General features: G+C 52.3%; 1 protein-coding gene across 2 annotated transcripts; it reads right to left on the reverse strand.

Annotated features, from left to right (window-relative positions):
• Positions 1 to 691: 691 nt before the first annotated feature.
• Positions 692 to 15,423, reverse strand: PTBP1 (polypyrimidine tract binding protein 1). 2 transcript variants are annotated; one of them, XM_066278098.1, is made up of 15 exons: positions 15,281 to 15,423; positions 11,068 to 11,098; positions 7,690 to 7,765; positions 7,252 to 7,424; positions 7,004 to 7,150; positions 6,735 to 6,905; positions 6,549 to 6,659; positions 6,283 to 6,457; positions 5,944 to 6,021; positions 5,105 to 5,253; positions 3,902 to 3,935; positions 3,388 to 3,480; positions 3,088 to 3,304; positions 2,360 to 2,437; positions 692 to 2,252 (listed from the first exon to the last, which is right to left on the reverse strand). In XM_066278098.1, the coding sequence occupies exons 1-15, from the start codon at positions 15,286 to 15,288 to the stop codon at positions 2,120 to 2,122; spliced, it is 1,674 nt and encodes a 557-aa protein (XP_066134195.1). In that variant the 5' UTR covers positions 15,289 to 15,423; the 3' UTR covers positions 692 to 2,119. The 2 variants fall into 2 exon arrangements, with proteins under 2 accessions (XP_066134195.1, XP_066134203.1); XM_066278106.1 differs by lacking the exon at positions 5,944 to 6,021 and having other exon boundaries at positions 15,281 to 15,422.
• Positions 15,424 to 17,114: the final 1,691 nt, after the last annotated feature.

A 17,114-nucleotide genomic window follows, 5' to 3' on the forward strand; every position in this document is an offset into this window, starting at 1 on the left:
ATAAGAAAGCAATTAGCCTGACCAGGTAGTGGATGGAGCACTGGACCGGGATGTGGAGGACCCAGGTTTAAAACCCCAAGGTCGCCTGACCTGTGGTGGCGCAGTGGATAAAGCATCGACCTGGAAATGCTGAGGTCGCCGGTTTGAAACCCTGGGCTTGCCTGGTCAAGGCACATATGGGAGTTGATGCTTCCAGCTCCTCCCCCCCCCCCCCCCCCCGCTCTCTCTCCTCTCAAAATGAGTAAAATTAAAAAACAAAACAAAAACCCCAAGGTCCCTGGCTTGAGCAAGGGGTCTGTTATAGCCCCCTGGTCGATACACAAGAGAAAGCAATGAACTAAAGTGCAAGAATTGATGCTTCTCATCTCTCTCCCTGTCTGTCCCTATCACCAAAAAAAAGGGGGGGGGGGGCAAGGAAAGGCGCCACCACTGAGTTCATGCTTCTAATCTCTCTTCCTTCCCATCTGTTCCCCTCTTGCTTAGTTGGCCTATTCCAGACACATGCAGACTTCCCAAAGAAAGCGACCCCACTTGCACAGGGAAAGGTGGGACTCCCATGTAGGGCTTTTTGGTCCACAAAACTTGATGCCAATGCTCATGGGACTTGCACTGGCCTACAGCCCCCACCATCTGGAGATTACCCAGAAGAGAAAACAGCAGTGAAGACAAGCAAGCCCAATAAAGAGGGAAATGAGTGCAGGATACAGAATTTATTCCAAGTCCAGTACAGACTGGCCAAACTGCCTTCTACAATGTGAACAGAAAGCCTGTGGAAAAGGCAGAGTTGTTATAAAAATTGCTTTAATTCAGTTCTCTCCACATTACAAGCCATCAGGCAGGGAGTGGAATGTGCCATGCTCCACATTACAATACTGAGCCTGTAATTGCTGGTATCAAAATATACATCTGTGTCACCATAAAAAACTGCCTTTGCTGCCTCTCATGTCTTATAACAGGTATAAAAAATTATAAATATTTAAACCCTTGTCCCTACCCCAATACAAACACTCAGTGGTCCAGGCCTGTGCACAGGGAAGCCCCTTGGACCCCTGAGTGCAGGACTACACAAGGTAAAGGATAGTTAAGACTCGAGGGCTGTTGTCCCACCTTAAGAGGTCCCAGCATTAGAGGCAGACAAAAAACAAAAAAACTTTGGTCCGAATTTGCAGGAAATAAAGAAACCCTGAAAGTTTTAAGAGCCCTTGTCCTCCCAGACAGAGAACAGGTTAAGTGTAAGGCATCTGGAGGTCTCAGGCCTGGGCTTTTGAGGAAGAACCCAGGTTCCTCAGTGGCCCCCACTGTGTCTGCCCTGGAAAACTAGATCCTGCCCTGCAACTTAATTACAAGCAATAAAATAAAAAGTACAGTATACAAGGTCATATAAGGAAGAAATTTAGATTACACTCATACCATTTTTATCATCTTGCTATATAAAAGGTTACTTAAAACTATTTCTTTTGCATATAAATGAAGATTAGAATATTTGGTCAACTGGAAATATTGCTAGGCACAGATATCTGCAACTGCATCAAAGCACAATACAGAGATTTACATTTAAACAAAGCTCCAAGCTGAAGAAGCGCCAGGAACGCACCCTTAGGGGGTCTTGCCCTATTAGGGGCACCTCAAGCCAGGGGTGGGGAAAAATCACACACTTGATTAAATGAAGGATTGGGGCATCAGCAGACCCTGCAGCTGGCAGCCTCCTGCCACACACATGATCCCTGTGGGAGGCTGTCCCCTCAGTCCCCAAATCCCTATGCATTTGCTACCACAAGAAGGCCCTGCCAGAGCAGTGGGTTTTAAGGCACAAAGAAGCCAAGTGGAGGTTAGGGAACGCCCACCCTGCAGAAGGCACAGGCAAGGGACCAGGGAGGAGAGTAGGCATATGCTGTCCATGTGTCACCAGGAGCCCAAGGGTGGCACCCGAGCATCTCCTGAAGGTGAGCAAGGTAAATTAGATTTAATTTTTTTAAAAACAGGTAAACTGATTTCTCTTTAAAAAAATAAAATCTCTGGTCTTTTAAGGTCACTTCAGCTGCTTTTAAAGTGGCTATTTTCTGGAATGATGGAAGTTGTTGCCGGGATCTCCCGGCAGGCTGGTCCTTGGTGGCTGGGCCTAAATGGTGGACTTGGAGAAGGACACCCGCAGGTGGTGGTTTTCACCCAGATCATGGTTGTGCAGGTCGATAAGAGCCTGGATGGCCTCTTCCACTGAACCCATCTGGATCAGCGCCATCTTGCGGTCCTTCCTATGGGATGTGGAGACAGGAACAATATGAAGTAGAGGAGAAAAGAGGAAATGAGGGGTGGGTGGGTGGGGAAAGGAAGATGGGTGTGGAGAGGGTTTTATGCTCACTGGAAGAACTTGAACCCCTTGACAACTCCGCCATTGCTAGAAAAAAGGATCTTGAGGTCTTCCTCAGATATGGAGGGCCTGCAAGGAGAGAAGACATCTGAGCCACAGGTCCTCTAGTGGAAGGCCAAGACCACAGCCACTCCCTTGAGGACAGTCATTTTGAGAGGTAGTGAAGGCCCAAGGTCTTTTAGAAACTCAGTTATAGGGTACTTAACTGTATTTCAAGTCTACAGAATCACAAAAAAACTCCACATGGCTCTGAAAACTGATGCCTAACAGGTGTGTAAAAAATGCCTTCCCCCGCCCTGGCTGGTTGGCTCAGCGGTAGAGCGTCGGCCTGGCGTGCGGGGACCCGGGTTCGATTCCTGGCCAGGGCACATAGGGGAAGCGCCCATTTGCTTCTCCACCCCCCCCCCTTCCTCTCTGTCTCTCTATTCCTCTCCCGCAGCCAAGGCTCCATTGGAGCAAAGATGGCCCGGGCGCTGGGGATGGCTCCTTGGCCTCTGCCCCAGGTGGGCGTGCCCGGTGGATCCTGGTCCGGCGCATGCGGGAGTCTGATTGTCTCTCCCCGTTTCCAGCTTAAGAAAAAAAAAAAAAATGCCTTCCCCCTTCCCCTCCTTTGGTTCACAAGTCTCAGGAAGGACTGATGCAGCTTATAGAAGGACAACCTATTAAAAGCCTAGGGTTCCAAGGAGGCCCCCACCCTGACCCATCCATGTGACACATACGGGATGTTGGAGAGGTGGAGGGTGGCTGAAGGCGGGAAAATGTTTTGGAAATTCTTGGAGCCTGGTTTTTTGAAGCGGTGCAAGGGTGAGTTCCCATAGTCCTTGGTAAGGCCCTGGTCCTCTTGGCCCTCACGGGGCAGCTGCACGTTCTGGTGCTTGGAGAGTGTGATGCGCACTGGCTTCCCATGCAGCTTGTGCCCGTTGAGGTGGCTCATGGCTAGAAATGGGGGACCCATGTGACCCAAGGCCCTAAGGCACACACCTGGTTCCCCACCCCCATCCCAGGCCAACACCCCTTACCCAGCTGGGCTTGGCTCCCGTCTGCCATCTGCACCAGGGCATTCTCCTTCTTATTGAACAAAATCTTCACCCGCTGCACATCGCCATACACGCCTTCAAAAGCGTGGGTACAGGGTCCTGAGCCTGGGATCTGCTGCCGCCTCCCCCACCAGCCCCCATGACCCACACACCCTCACAGGGCTGGCTCTTCCCGAAGGTTTGCTATTCTGCCTCTGGGAACCTGCGTCTAGTCACAGGGATGTTACCAGGAGAACTACCTTCAGCAAAAAAGTCATAAAATCCAGGAAAGGTCAATTGCCAAAAAGCCATCACTTTACATGCTACCAACACGCTTAACTCTGCGAAAGCATGCAGGGCAATAAACCATGCGTGTCTACGAAATCCAAATAAATACACAAAAACCGAAGGCAAACCAGTAATGAGGCAGAACTGCAAACTCATAGTACATCTTAGGGTGTCAAAATAACCTCAATTAAATGAAAACAAGATAATAAAAGTGTGAATGATAACATACCGAAAAGAATAAAGAGGCTTTGGGGTGTGACTCTCTTTAGAGGACAGCAGAGCAAGGCAGCGGAGGGACAGGGAAAGGGAGAGGTCAAGGAGCGAGTTGCCATCGTCCACCACGAGGAGGCAGCCCCGCAGGCGTGCAGGTTGATGGATGATGAAGTTGTCAGGATGTTAATATTCAAGGGCAGGTTGGTTTCCGGAGAGCAGGGTTTGAGGGGGAATTTTGTTTTTATTTATTTATGGTTTTGTTTTGTTTCAAGCAACAACAGGAAGCAGAAGTACCGTGCAGTCAGTTGGCAAAGAAATTCCGGATCAGAAAAAAAATTGGGAAAGGGGAAGGGGAGAAAAGAAAAAAAGTAGCAAAAAACACAGGTCAGTAAATACATAAGAAAATCCGCAGTGTTCCATCAGTCAGATCTACACACATTACTAGTCACAGGTCCACCTCGTGGAGCAGGCAGGAAAGCACCTGTCCGCACAGTGAGCAGGAGACGTTGCTGCCCCTGGGCCTTGCCCTGCTCCTGCTGAGCCCCTTGCTGGGTTCAGTTCCCCTGGAACCTGTCTCCTGCTGACTGCTGCAGGGAAAGTATAAACGCTCACACAAGCACGAGGGGTGGAGTCTGTTAGTGAGGCTTCTAGAGCATCTAACTCAGACAAGGCACCGGCCGCCCCAGGCCAAGAGATCACAGGAGTGGTCAGACAGATGAGAAAAGTCTGAAAATGCTAATTGAACATTAATCCCATCTTTCAAGAGTTAAATATTTTGAACCTTGATCTCACCCAAGTTCTCTCTGAGCCAAACTTAGCCCAGAGACAAGTGTAGGTTGGCTATTCCAGATACTGGTACTCGGACTTGTGGGGGCAGCACAGACCATGGCCCTCCTGAGCAGAGGTGTCCAGAGACCTCTTTAGACAGAGGAGTGTTTGGTTTGAAATTTTATGATTGCTTTCATGTATCGAAAACTATTTCAACTCTGAACACTATAGAATTGGACATGTAAACCAGGACATTAGGGGACAGAGCTCCCAGCATAGTGGGAAGGGAGGGGAGGGTGCAGCGAGCGCAGAGTGCGGCTGTAAAAGGACTAGCCTGTGTACGAGCTCCAGGAGTTACAAGAGCGCAACCTGCTGACAGTCTGCACTAAGACCTGAGAGCACAACTTTCCTGCTTGAGCCTCCGGAAGAACAACCTGGAAGAGCCACGTACCTCGGGGTTGAGGTTGCTGACCAGCAGGACAGAATTCCCAGCCCCTCCCAGGCCTGGAATAGCAATTCGGCCCGCTGCGGCTGCTGCTGCTGCTGCTGATGGAATGGCCAGAGGAGCCAGTGCTCCATGCACATTGGGAACAGAGAGGCCTGTAGAAAGAGAGGTGGTAAAGAGATAAGCAACAGTGCCATCTCCACCAAGAGGGGAGCGAAATCCTGCCCATCTTCATGCAAAAGGACACACACAGGAGGCTCCTGCACTCAGCCTATCCTGGCCATGTTGCCTGCTGGCTCCCTCATCCTCCTCACAGCAGACTGCACTGGGATTGGACCCGGCTACATGCGCCCAGCCCATACAGCACAAAAGCTCCAGCTCCATGAATGCAGAATTGAGCCTTGACCTTGTGTGCATGCAGGTGCCCATCACCATGCAGATGGCACACTTGGCAGGACACAGCAGGCTCATGACTGTCACATGGTCAGGCGCCCAGCCCCCAGGAGGGACGCTCAGGTGTGCCCGCCCAGCTCATGCCACTCTGCTTACCAGGACACTTAAATTCACCTACTAGGGACTCAGCCCTCCAACCACTGTGTGCACACGTCCTTGCCCGGGAGGTGCTTGAAGGAATCAGACCAGAGACTGTGCGGTTAGAGGATTCTCTGTGTGGCCCTGTCCTACGACTACCCTGTCCAGGATCCTCAGGGAACCCAGAGGCCCGCGCCCAGGAAGGTGGGCTCCCCCCATGACTGCGCCCTTCAGCTCGTGTGTCAGCAGAGCTACTGAAAGGTGTGTGGACATGCACAGTCAGCTGTGGGGACCAAGACCAAGTGTTTGAATACCTGCAGCTTGAGGAATGGCAAAGGTGGGAGGGAAACCAGCTCCTGCATACGGAGAGGCTGACATTATACCAGGTGCACCTAGAAACAAATGAGACACTAATCATCGCACCCACAACCTCCGCCACCAGAGCCGAGTGAGCCGAGCCGGCGCACCCCACACCCAGCAGGCAGGTCCAATGTCCACCTGTGTTGGGTGCTATTGCCATGTAAGGAGTGACGGGAGCCAACCTCCCTGGGCGCAGGGCGGGCATCATGGTACTCCTAGGGCCTGGGCACTGAGACTGAGCTACGCATCCTTGCCTACCACAGCAATACTGGGCACCTTGCCGGACATCTTACCAAAAGCCGCAGCCATGGTCTGGTCCAGTGAAGGCTGGCTGTCACCAGAAGGCAGGTCAGGACGGGTGTAGTCTCGGCTCTTGTCGTTGTTATACTTAACGTTGAGGCTGGTAAGCTTGGAAAAGTCAATGCGGAGTGTGCAGCAAGCGTTGTAGATGTTCTGTCCGTCCAGTGACTGCAGGGAAAGGCTGTGAGTGGCTGGGGTCCTGAGGCTTGCAGGGGGAGGGGTGGGCAGCCCAGGCAGGCATCCTTAGGGACCCACTCACCAGCTTGGCGTGCTGGGCGCTCACGGGTTCGGCATACTGCAGCAGTGCCTGGAACTGGTTGTTCTTGGTGAAAGTGATGATTTTAAGAACTGTGCCAAACTTGGAGAATATCTGCCAGAAAAAGGAAAGTCAGCCTCTGTCCAGGGCTGGATGAAAAATTGGGTACCCTGGATCATCCCACTTCACCTGGTGAAGCACGTCCAGGGTGACTGGGTAGAAAAGGTTCTCCACAATGATCCTGAGCACCGGGCTCTGGCCAGCCATCGCCATCCCAGCATCCACAGCAGCAGCCGAGGCAGCCAGCGCCAGGTTCCCTGACTGAACTGAGTTCACTGCCTGCAAGGCTGCCTGGGCCCGCTGTGGGGAAAGGGGAGGGGACAGCTGTCAGTCCCACTGCCCCCAGGCCCACACCAAGGGCCCTGCCCCACTCCAGAGGGGTCAAGGGGATAACGCACGGCCTGATTAGGTGAGCTGTCGGTCTTAAGCTCCTTGTGATTGGAAAACTGGATGTAGATGGGCTGGCCACGAAGCACAGGTGTCACTGAAGTGTAATAGTTCACCATGGTGTTGGCTGCTTCCTCTGTGTTCATCTCAATGAAGGCCTGGCAGGGGTGGGGAGGTAAGCCAGGCCCAGGCCCCTGGATAAGCCCTACATCCCACCCCTGTTGCAGCCCAGAGCCCTTCCTAGAATGGGCTCACACACCTGGTTTTTCCCTTTCAGCATCAAGAGGTTGGTGACCTTCCCAAAGGGCAGGCCCAGGGAAATGACCTCGCCCTCAGTGACATCGCTGGGGAGCTTCCGGATGTGGATTACTCTGGAGGGCACACCTGTACTTCTGTTGTCACCTTTGAACTTCTTGCTGTCATTTCCGTTTGCTGAGAAGAGGGGTGGTTTGTCAGAGCACCTTCCAGGTTCCCACACAGGAAAACTCACCCTCCCAGGTGGCCCCAAGCAGAGTGATCTCCACATCTAGTATGTCCTACCCCATGCCAACTCCCAGGAAGTGTGGTTGTTTGTGAACGGGGGCTCTAAATACAGCCAAAATCAGTTCACCCAGTGTCCTGTAGCATAGAGCACACTTGGGCACAAAGAGGAAACCCCCAGGGCAGGCAGGCACAAACGCCTCTGGTCAGCAGTTACCTGCGGAGGCTGAGTTGCTGCTCATGATAAAGGGTCCGTTTGTAACACAGGCAGAGAAGAGCTCGTCCGATCCCCGCTGGAAGAGAGGGCGCACTAGAACGGGGCTGGAAGTGGCCTGGCACATGGCTCTAGACCCTTTCCTCCCAGAATATCCCGCTGCTCAGACTTGAAGAGACTGCCCTGCACTGTGCCTGTCCCGCCTCAAGATGGCCTCGTGGACTTCCTGAATCCCCAGATGTGGCTGCTTTTCCAAAGTGGAGGCTGTCACCAAAGGAGACTTGCAAATCACTCTCATCTCCTGGTAATGGGGGACCCTTCTGGGGTCTGTGAACAGGCCTCAGGTCAGGTGCTCCAATGGCAGAACCAGCTAGCCACCCTGAGACTGGTGGACAGTCTTCAGCTATCACAAAGCTACTTGCAAACTTGAGAACAAAGTCCCCTTGTCACACTGCAGCTACTCCCTTGGCCTATTTTCCAGCTGTGTAAGGACACCTGAGCTGCAGCCTCATCCCTCACTGACTAGAAACTCTACCTCTCCGTCAGTCGGTGACATTCTCCAGTGACTGCACAATGACCAAGAAAATGGGGGCTGAGAACAGCTCAAGCACTGCATGTCTGCAGGTGGGTTCCTGTCACTTCTGACCTGTTTTTTTCCCCAAAAAACAATTTGATTACTTCTATGGGGTAGACAGAGCTATGGCAGGGCTTCACCAATAAGACCAGGACCAAAACTGGCAACCAGGGCAGACTGTCCCGGGCCCTCAACCTCAGCTCCTGTCAAGCCAACAGCAGACACAAGAGACCAGCTCACCTGGGCCTTTACAACCTTGCCCTCTTTTTCAAACCGCGTTTCCCAAGTACACCTTATCTCTGCCCTGCCTCCAAACTGCCAATTTAGTTGTTACTCGAACAAGTACAACCATCACAGGACTACCATGTGGCCACCAGTCTTCCCCCAGCAGAGCTGAGGTGCCCTAGAAGCCCTCAGAACCTTTGCCCTGCCACAGGTGGCTGTCAAGACCTACTAAAGGGAGCCAGGGAGGTATACAAACTGCTCTTTGAGGAGATCAGGAATGGCTATACCACCACTAGCTCCCTGTTGTGGGCATGTGTCCCCCTCATTCTGAATCTGTGGTTGGGCCAGCACCCACAATTACAATGCAGACCCAGGCCCATAGCGCATGGCTTATAATGGAGGCTGCTCAAACCCAGTGCTTCAAGGGAAGAAATAAGTGGTTAGACTGCTGGTCTCTGAGGGCTGGGGTCTAATACAAAGTGAAATGTCTTGCGGCTGACTCAGTTGTCTCCCTGAGTGGACACCTGGTGCTTCAGAGCTCAGCACTATAGGCACACAAGACTTGGTGTGGACAAAGCCACCAAGCAGAGTACACCCCAGGCCCAGAATATCCCGCTGACACCAAAGGTAGGTGAATTCCACCTGTATAAGACACAGGATAGTCGCTTCCTATTTCTAACCGGGAACTCTGACCCATGCCCGTCCCCCTTTAGGCTCATAAAGGTGCCTCCCCCAGCGCTGGACACAAGCCAGGTACCATGTGGCTTCCATGTGCTGACTGCACAACCATAAAAAAGGGCATCTTGACTGCTCAGACCAGCGCCAGGCAGGGCTTTTGAGTGGCAGCATTCTTGGCTCTCATTGCGTTCCCATGGGAGATGGCCTGTTGCTCCCACATCATCTATGAGGCAAACTGTGATTACTTGTCTATGCACTTCTCCAAGCCCTTTCCCTCCCGAATACAGGCCTGGTCAGCTAAGTAGCCCCTCCCCAGAAAGCACAGGGACACCCTGGTGCAGGCAGTGACCAAGCAGCTCAGAAGGGGACTGCCCACTGGGGCAGAAACCCTTAAGGGCAAAACTGTGGAGGGACACAGGCCAGATCAGATGCTGAGATTTCCCAAAGGCCTTCTGACTTGGGCACAGCCATAGTGAGGTCATGACCAGAGTGAAACTAAGAGAACAATCCAACTGCCTTTAGAGAGACAATCCAGCGGATGGTTCTTTTTAGAGTAGACACTTGGGGAGATCCCATAGTGCTTTTCAATTGAGCATCTACTAGAAAAGCCCAAGCTGTGTGCTTCCTGCGGGGAACAAGGAATGCCTGCTCCCGACAAACGGCGTGTAGGGGGAACCGTTGCTTTTTAAGCAATAGCTTAGCATCATTAACCTCTGGACACCTCTAACTTAAGGCACAGTTTGTTCTCAAGCTGGGGTGATTGTCAGTGGTGCCCGGAACCCAACTGTGCTGCCCTCCTGGTGGGCTGGGGTACAGGTACTAGGCTGTGGTGGTAGAGCCAAGTGGTGCCTCCCTGAGAGCGTAGGGGTTTATCCTGTGCAGGTCTGAGTCTGAAAGCAAGTCCCCTGGGGCCAGTCAGGTGGAGTTAGCCAGAGGGGCCACTTCAAGGACAGCCCCAGGCAGAGCTGCTCCAGCTAGAAATGGGCAAAGTCAGGCCAGACATTTTCTGTGGTTAAAAAACGCTTCAGATGAAAGTCTCTTTCCCTCCTCCCACCACTGAATAAACAGGTTTTATCTGCAAGAAGATCAGGACAGAGGGAGTGGAGACAAGATTTCGGAAAAACCGAAACCGGCCCACTGACCAAGCCACCTGCAGTGGACTCCCCAGGTCCCAGTCTCCACCAGGGCACCAGGCCCTCCATGGAGGCCTCCTTTTTGAGGTTCACACAAGCCTGGTCCTCACCTGAAGGGAGGGGAAGACTACCATGGCCCCAACACCCTGTGGAGGTAGCAGCTGCCAACTCTGCCCTTTCTACAGCTTAAATGTCCAAGTACTAGGTAGGAAGAGCACATAAAGGAATTGTAACGCCTCTATTTTCCTTTATCTTAAAAGAAAAAAACCACTGGGGTTTTCAACCCCAAAAGTATTTGAACCGTGATGGCATCAAAGGTAGCCCCTCTGCACCCTCCTACCCCACCAGCCACCCCACGAACTGCTTGTAGTACAATTAGATTTCGACTTTTTCTATATCAAACCAAGAGTACTTATACTTAGAACACTGGGCAGATATCCTCAGTCCCAATCACACATCCTAGGACTCTCTCCAGGGCAAGGAGGAAGCGTCCCAAACTAAAGCCCAACATGCATTTACCATTGAAGGACCACCCAACCCACATTGCTGGAAATGCAGACACTCTAATGGACTGGATGCAAGTAGGACAAAGGAAAAGTGTCTGAAGAATAACAACCAGCCTGCAATCCTTTTGCCCCTTGCAAACTGTAGACCACAAGAGCACTGCTGTTTGAAGGAAGCCCTAGTATTCAGAGAAGGAGGGAAGGGCCCACATAGCACCAGATCAGAGGCCACAACAACTAACAGGATAGCAGAGTCGGCAATGCCTACCTTTGTACCAACTGCTATGTCTGGGACAATGCTGTAAAGAGAGAGAGAAAGGAGACCGTTAGCAGGTGTACTACAGCAGCTGGGCTCCCAGAACAGACCCGCCAGTGAAGGGCCTCTCTAGCTACACATTTCTCCCCACCCCTGGCCCCATTTGAGGTCCTCGGTTAACTAATAAGCTTGGGGCAGGGAACTGAGCTGTCATCCATTTAATCTCAACTTGAAAAGGAGCCATCATTGTCCTCCAGCTCCCCTCCCTCCCAGCAGGACCCCAGACAAAGACACCCCCTCCAAAAGCCCCAGGAGGGACACTTGATGCTTGTTGTTAAAGGCTGAAGTGCTGTTGTCTGCTTTCTAAAAACTAGAATCGCCTGGAGAACGATTTTTTCAAGCTGGGAAGGAAGGCCAGTGAGAAGGCAACTCACAAGGCCCTGAGGTCAGCTTCACAAGGGGACTCAACAAGGGAACTCTGTTCAAAGAATAGCAGACTGGCTCAGAGCAAGGAGACAACAGAGAGACAAATAATCAGATGAAATTAACACAAGTGGCCCTGGCCAGTTGGCTCAGTGGTAGAGTATCAGCCTGGCGTGCGGGAGTCCTGGGTTCGATTCTCAGCCAGGGCACACAGGAGAAGCGCCCATCTGCTTCTCCACCCCTCCCCCTCTCCTTCCTCTCTGTCTCTCTTCCCCTCCGGCAGCCAAGGCTCAATTGGGGCAAAGTTTGCCCGAGCGCTGAGGATGGCACTATGGCCTCTGCCTCAGGCGCTAGAATGGCTCTGGTTGCAACAAAGCGATGCCCCAGAAGGGCAGAGCATCGCCCTGTGGTGGATCCTGGTCAGGTGCATGCAGGAGTCTGTCTGACTGCCTTCCCATTTCCAGCTTCAGAAAAATACAAAAATAAATAAATAAATAACACAAGTTACTCATCAACCTGCCTCAGTGTGACTGGACTTTCTCCCTGCCCCAGGCCCAGCTCAGGAAGGCCAGGAGAAACCTTGACTACTAAGGTTCCAGCAGTCTCTTAGTAAAGCAGGAGTGTTCAGTCAGGCCCAAGGCACCAGGCCTCCATGGAGGCCTCCTTCTTGGGGTGCACACAAGCCTGGTCCTCACTTGAGATGAGGGGCTGAGAGTCTGCAGGCCTCAACTACAGATTCAGTACAAACAAAAAAATCCTCCAAGGGCTTCTACATAGCAAATGTAAACAGTCCTCAATGACTCATGGAGAGGAACTTAGCAACGCCCCCCCCTACCAGGTAACCTGGCTTAGAGGTCTGTGACCAGAGCTTCCCATGATGTCACACAAAGATGTTCCCCTCACCCAGACATGGAAAGGATGGTCTCAGAATGGGTAAAAGGCCCTGGAGCAGCACCCTACACCAGTGGTCCCCAACCCCTGGGCCGGGGACCAGTACCGGTCCGTGGGCCATAGAGACAGAATAAATAACTTACATTATTGCCATTTTATTTATATTTAAGTCTGAACGTTGTTGTTGTTTTTTATGACCAGATTCCCTCTGTTACATCCGTCTAAGACTCACTCTTGACGCCTGTCTCATAAGTTCGACAATTATATTTTAAAATACCACAGTTTTTACACTGGTTGCATAATTTTATTTTGTGCATTTATCCGTCCCACCCTAAAGGCCGGTCCGTGAAAATATTTTCTGACATTAAACCGGTCCGTGGCCCAAAAAAGGTTGAGGACCACTGACCTACACCATTACCCCTTTGCTTCTGCCCTCAGAAAAGTTCAAGGCACTGACTCCCACCTTCGACACAGCATGACTCCAAGAGCTATATTATAGTCCTACCATCTGCAGTGCTCAATGGCTCATTCTAACCCATTACACCTCTACTGAAAGGCCTTCATCTCTTCACTGTAAGAAAAGATTATGGGCTAACATCAAAAAGTTTTTAAAACCTATGAAGCCAAGGAAAAACTCAAAAACAAACAAAAAACCCAAAAACCAAAAGAATGAAAAACATGCAGCTTCCCCTCTGCTAACCCAAGACAACTCACTGCTTCCTACTCCTTGGGAGGGCTGCTCAGGAGCAGGAAGTTTTACATAAAATGTCCCTTCTTGGTCCTGGCAGCCCAGTTGGTTAGAAAGTCCTCTGGTTGCAGGTTCCATCCCCTGGGAGGGAACATACCAGAAGCAACCAATGAGCGCACAACTAAGTAAAACAATGAATGAATGCTTTTCTTTTGTCTCTGTCTCTCTAAAACCAATCAGTATGGCCAGTGGTGGCATAGTAGACAAGAGTGTCGACCTGGAACGCTGAGGTCAGTTTAAAAACTCTGGTCTTACCTAGTCAAAGCATATACAACAAGCAACAAGGCAAACAATGAACAACTAAAGTGAAGCAAGCTCTTGTGATACTCTTGCAAGCTCTCTGTAAAATCAATAAAAATAAAGTCTTTAAAATAAATTAATTAATTAATTAAATTTCTTTAATGGCCTCTCTTAAAAAGGTTCCCAAACCTTCCAAAGAACAGGTTTGGCCTGGCTGCCTAGGTAACACCACGTCATCCAAAAGAGGCTGCAAATGGAATCAAGCCCCCAAGCCACACTTAAGAGGGTGAAACATTGAAACACTCCCTCAACAGTCATCCCTTTAGGGAAGCAAAACAGGAGCACTGGTCTAGACAATGGAGAAAAGGCTTTTGCCCACTTTCCATCGATATTTCCTTGAAGGGCTCCCTTCCATACACAAACACTAAGATTTCCCCACAGGGCCCCTAAGTACCCACTAGTTTGCATCCACAACCCAGGCCCAGTGGCTTGGTAAGGGATTCTCTGGGAGAGCCATCCCAACCCGGAGGTGGACTTGATACTGTATTCCTCATGCCCCAGCAGTTTTTCTTAAAGACTGAAAAAAAACCTATCATTTTAAAACCCAAGGCATAGAGGCAGAGAGTGACCCTCTAGGCATTTCGACCAGCCTCCCTCCAGACCTAGGGAAGGAGAGCTTTCCAAGCTACATATGAAAAGTTAACCAAGACTGTCTATAGAATTTTCAGGCTTTTTAAAAATCAAAACCTAGCCCTCCCAAGGGGAAATGAAAACTAGGCTAACTCGCAGGAGGAAAAAACAGTTTAAAGTTAGTTTCATTTTTAACATTCTATTATTTTTCCCCAGACCAAAAACGTTTGCAAGTGTCTCCACACTGGGCAAACTCATGTCTCTGGCTAACAAAACACAGCTTTGTGCGTTGGCACTCTACCTCAATGTTAAAATAATTAAGTCTCTGTAGTTTAAAATCTACTTAACAAGACTGCGGGGATAGCTCAATTCGAAAAGTGGATTATCCCACCTCCCCTCGCCCCAGTTCTCTCGCCTCCGTCCCGGAGCCGATTGCCCGTACACCCAGGGCCCCTTCCCTCTTTCAAAGTGGCCGGCCAGCCGACTACACTGCCCGAAGGCTCAGGGTCCGGTCGTTCCGACCCACGTGGGTCGCTCCGCGGGATCTAGGGCTTGGAGTTCCACGACCCGGGTGAACCAGTGCATGTTAAAGTACTCCCGGACAGAATCCTGGGCTAGCGTTAACAAAGAAGACGCGAGGGTCGCTCCTCGGCATCCCAGGCCCTGGGGCTGGGACTGGACTGGAATTGCGGCCGGTCTTTGTGGGAAGCCCGGGGAGGGGCCAGTGGAAGGCGGGGGAGGGCCCGCGCCCTTCCGGGAAGGAGGGCGGCGTCTCCCGGCCGCGCCCGGGACGGCCTTGGGCGGGGGAGGCCCAGAGCGGAGTCGGCACGGCGGGAAAGGCCGCGCACGCGCACTGGAGCAGGAGAAAGCGTGAGAAAAGCTGCGCACGCGCGCGTGGGGGGCAGAACGGGGAGCGGAAAGGGCCACACAGGGAGCGAAAGGGGTACGGGTAGCCGGAAGGGCCATATGAAGAGAGAAAAGGTGGCGCGGGCGGGGGACCGACGGGAAGGGCCGCGCGGCCGCCGCGTGCGTTCGGTACCAGTGACGGAGACCAAAAACAAGCATGGCGGAGGGAAAGGCTGGTCTCGGCCGACCCTGGCCCAGAAGATGTGGGCAGTCTCATGCCTCTAGCAGCTTTCCCCGCGACCGAGAGAAGGGGAGGGAACCCGTAGTTGCCCGTAGGCCTGGGGTGGAACGACAGGCTGGTCGTCGTTCCGACGAGGCCCAGGCGGCTGCAAGAGGAAAGCTGGAGCGCGAGAAGGCAAGCGGGAAGCCCGAGCAAGCACGACTCACCCGTCCATTGCACACACAGGAGACCCGCGGGGGACGGAGTGGAGGCGCCGGAATAGCAGGAACCAACCCAACGGCTCCGAGTTATAGACTCACAAAATGGCGGAGACGCCTGAACACGTCCCTCGCGCGCGCTGCCCATTGGCTCCCGCTGCTCAGGGGGGCGGGGAGATAGCTGCTGGCCCCCGCCAGCGCCTCTCGATGGCTAGGAGGCGCTCGAGGGGGTGGAGCCTAGGGGAATGGCTGGCAACCATTGGAGGAAATGGCCGTCCGTCAGAGCTCAAGGCGGAAATGGCTCTTGGCATGGGGAAAAGCAGAAAAGGGGGGATCACGTGACAAAGCCTGAGCTAGTGATCGAACCGCCTTCAAGCGTGGGGACTTTGCGGAAGAAGACATCTTGAGAGTGGGTACGTGGCGAGTCAGGAGGCGGGAAAACGTGCTTCCCCCAGGCTGCCGCCATCTTGCAAACGGGCAGCGGGCAGTATTCGTCCACCTCCCGCGTGAGAGTAAAGGAAGATGCGTTGCCATCTTGGAGTCGGGCAGGACTCCTATGAGGTTCCATCTTGTTTGTGGGCACGTGGCAGAAAAGTCTTATTCAAATTAAGATATTATTCCTAGGTTAGCATTGGGGGAGGTGGGGGTCTTGGCAAGGGACGCTTAACACGTCCCAGAAGCGCCGGTGCTCAATTCCCACTGCTTGGTCAGTGAGTCTGCAGACGCGATGTGGTCAGGGATCGCCCGACCGTCCTTTGTCTCAGAGTTGGGAAGGCTGAGTGCAGTCGACTCCTTGGCAGGAGAGATGGGGAAACTGAGGCCCAGGGTGCACGGGGGACCTCTCTCGCCCTCCACATGAGGAATCTGAGTCCCAGGACACAGAAGGGATGCCGCCCACCTAGCACACTAGGAAAATGACGCCGGGGTGAGGCGCACTGGAGACGTCATCCACCCTGTACACGGGGAAACAGTCCAGGGCGCAGAGAGCAGAATCCTATCATCATGGGACATTCAGAACCGGGTGTGTCTACATCCCAGCAGCAGGAAAACGCCCTAAACGTTTTCCAAGGAACGCTGATTCCAAGAGTTGAACAAGGTTGTGGTAACAGCATTGCCCCTTGGAGAGGTGAAGGAAAACCAGGGCCAGCTGGATGGAGGGGTGGTTCACTTGAGATCTGAAAGACCAGAGCCAGAAAAGACTGCGTGTAGGTTGAGTCCCCCAGCTCTTTGCTGGAAGCACCAAGAGCCAGTGGGCATTGCAGGCTCTGTAAGATTCCCATTGCGGAGTAGAAGTTCAATGAACAGAGGAAGCTGTTGTGATTATAGTTTGCTATATTGTGTCTGTGCTGAAAAAAGGGATTTTTAATTGGAACCAGCCTAGAGAGGGGAAAGCAATACATTTCTCTTTTCCGTGCCTCTCGGGTTAGTTTCATTTCATCAGCAAGTGCCGTAGTCCTGGCAACAGTACTATCAGGGCCTGGCAGCCCTGGACACGGCCCAGGAGTCTTGGATCCGGAGGGCTGCTACAGATTAGGGACAGCCGCTGATTTTTGCAGAGCCTCTTTCTCTATGGTCCTTGGTCCTCTTCCCACTCGGGGATATCTGAAGCCCCAGAATCACTAATCAGCACTGTCCAGGTGGATTCGTGGATTTGCTCCCTCCTGGACTCCCATCCAAGGTCTGATTTAGGTACCATCAGGACCAGCTGCTCATCTGTTGGTGACCAGTGCCAGGGTAGCCCACCTCTCCCACTTTTGACATCAGGTGGGAGGGAAGGAGACATGTGAGTGTCACAGCCCCAGGGAGAAGAGGGGCAGCTGACATTGGTGGAGGTCTATACCAT

This window comes from Saccopteryx bilineata, chromosome 1, assembly GCF_036850765.1.
Source record: "Saccopteryx bilineata isolate mSacBil1 chromosome 1, mSacBil1_pri_phased_curated, whole genome shotgun sequence".
NCBI lineage: Eukaryota > Metazoa > Chordata > Mammalia > Chiroptera > Emballonuridae > Saccopteryx > Saccopteryx bilineata.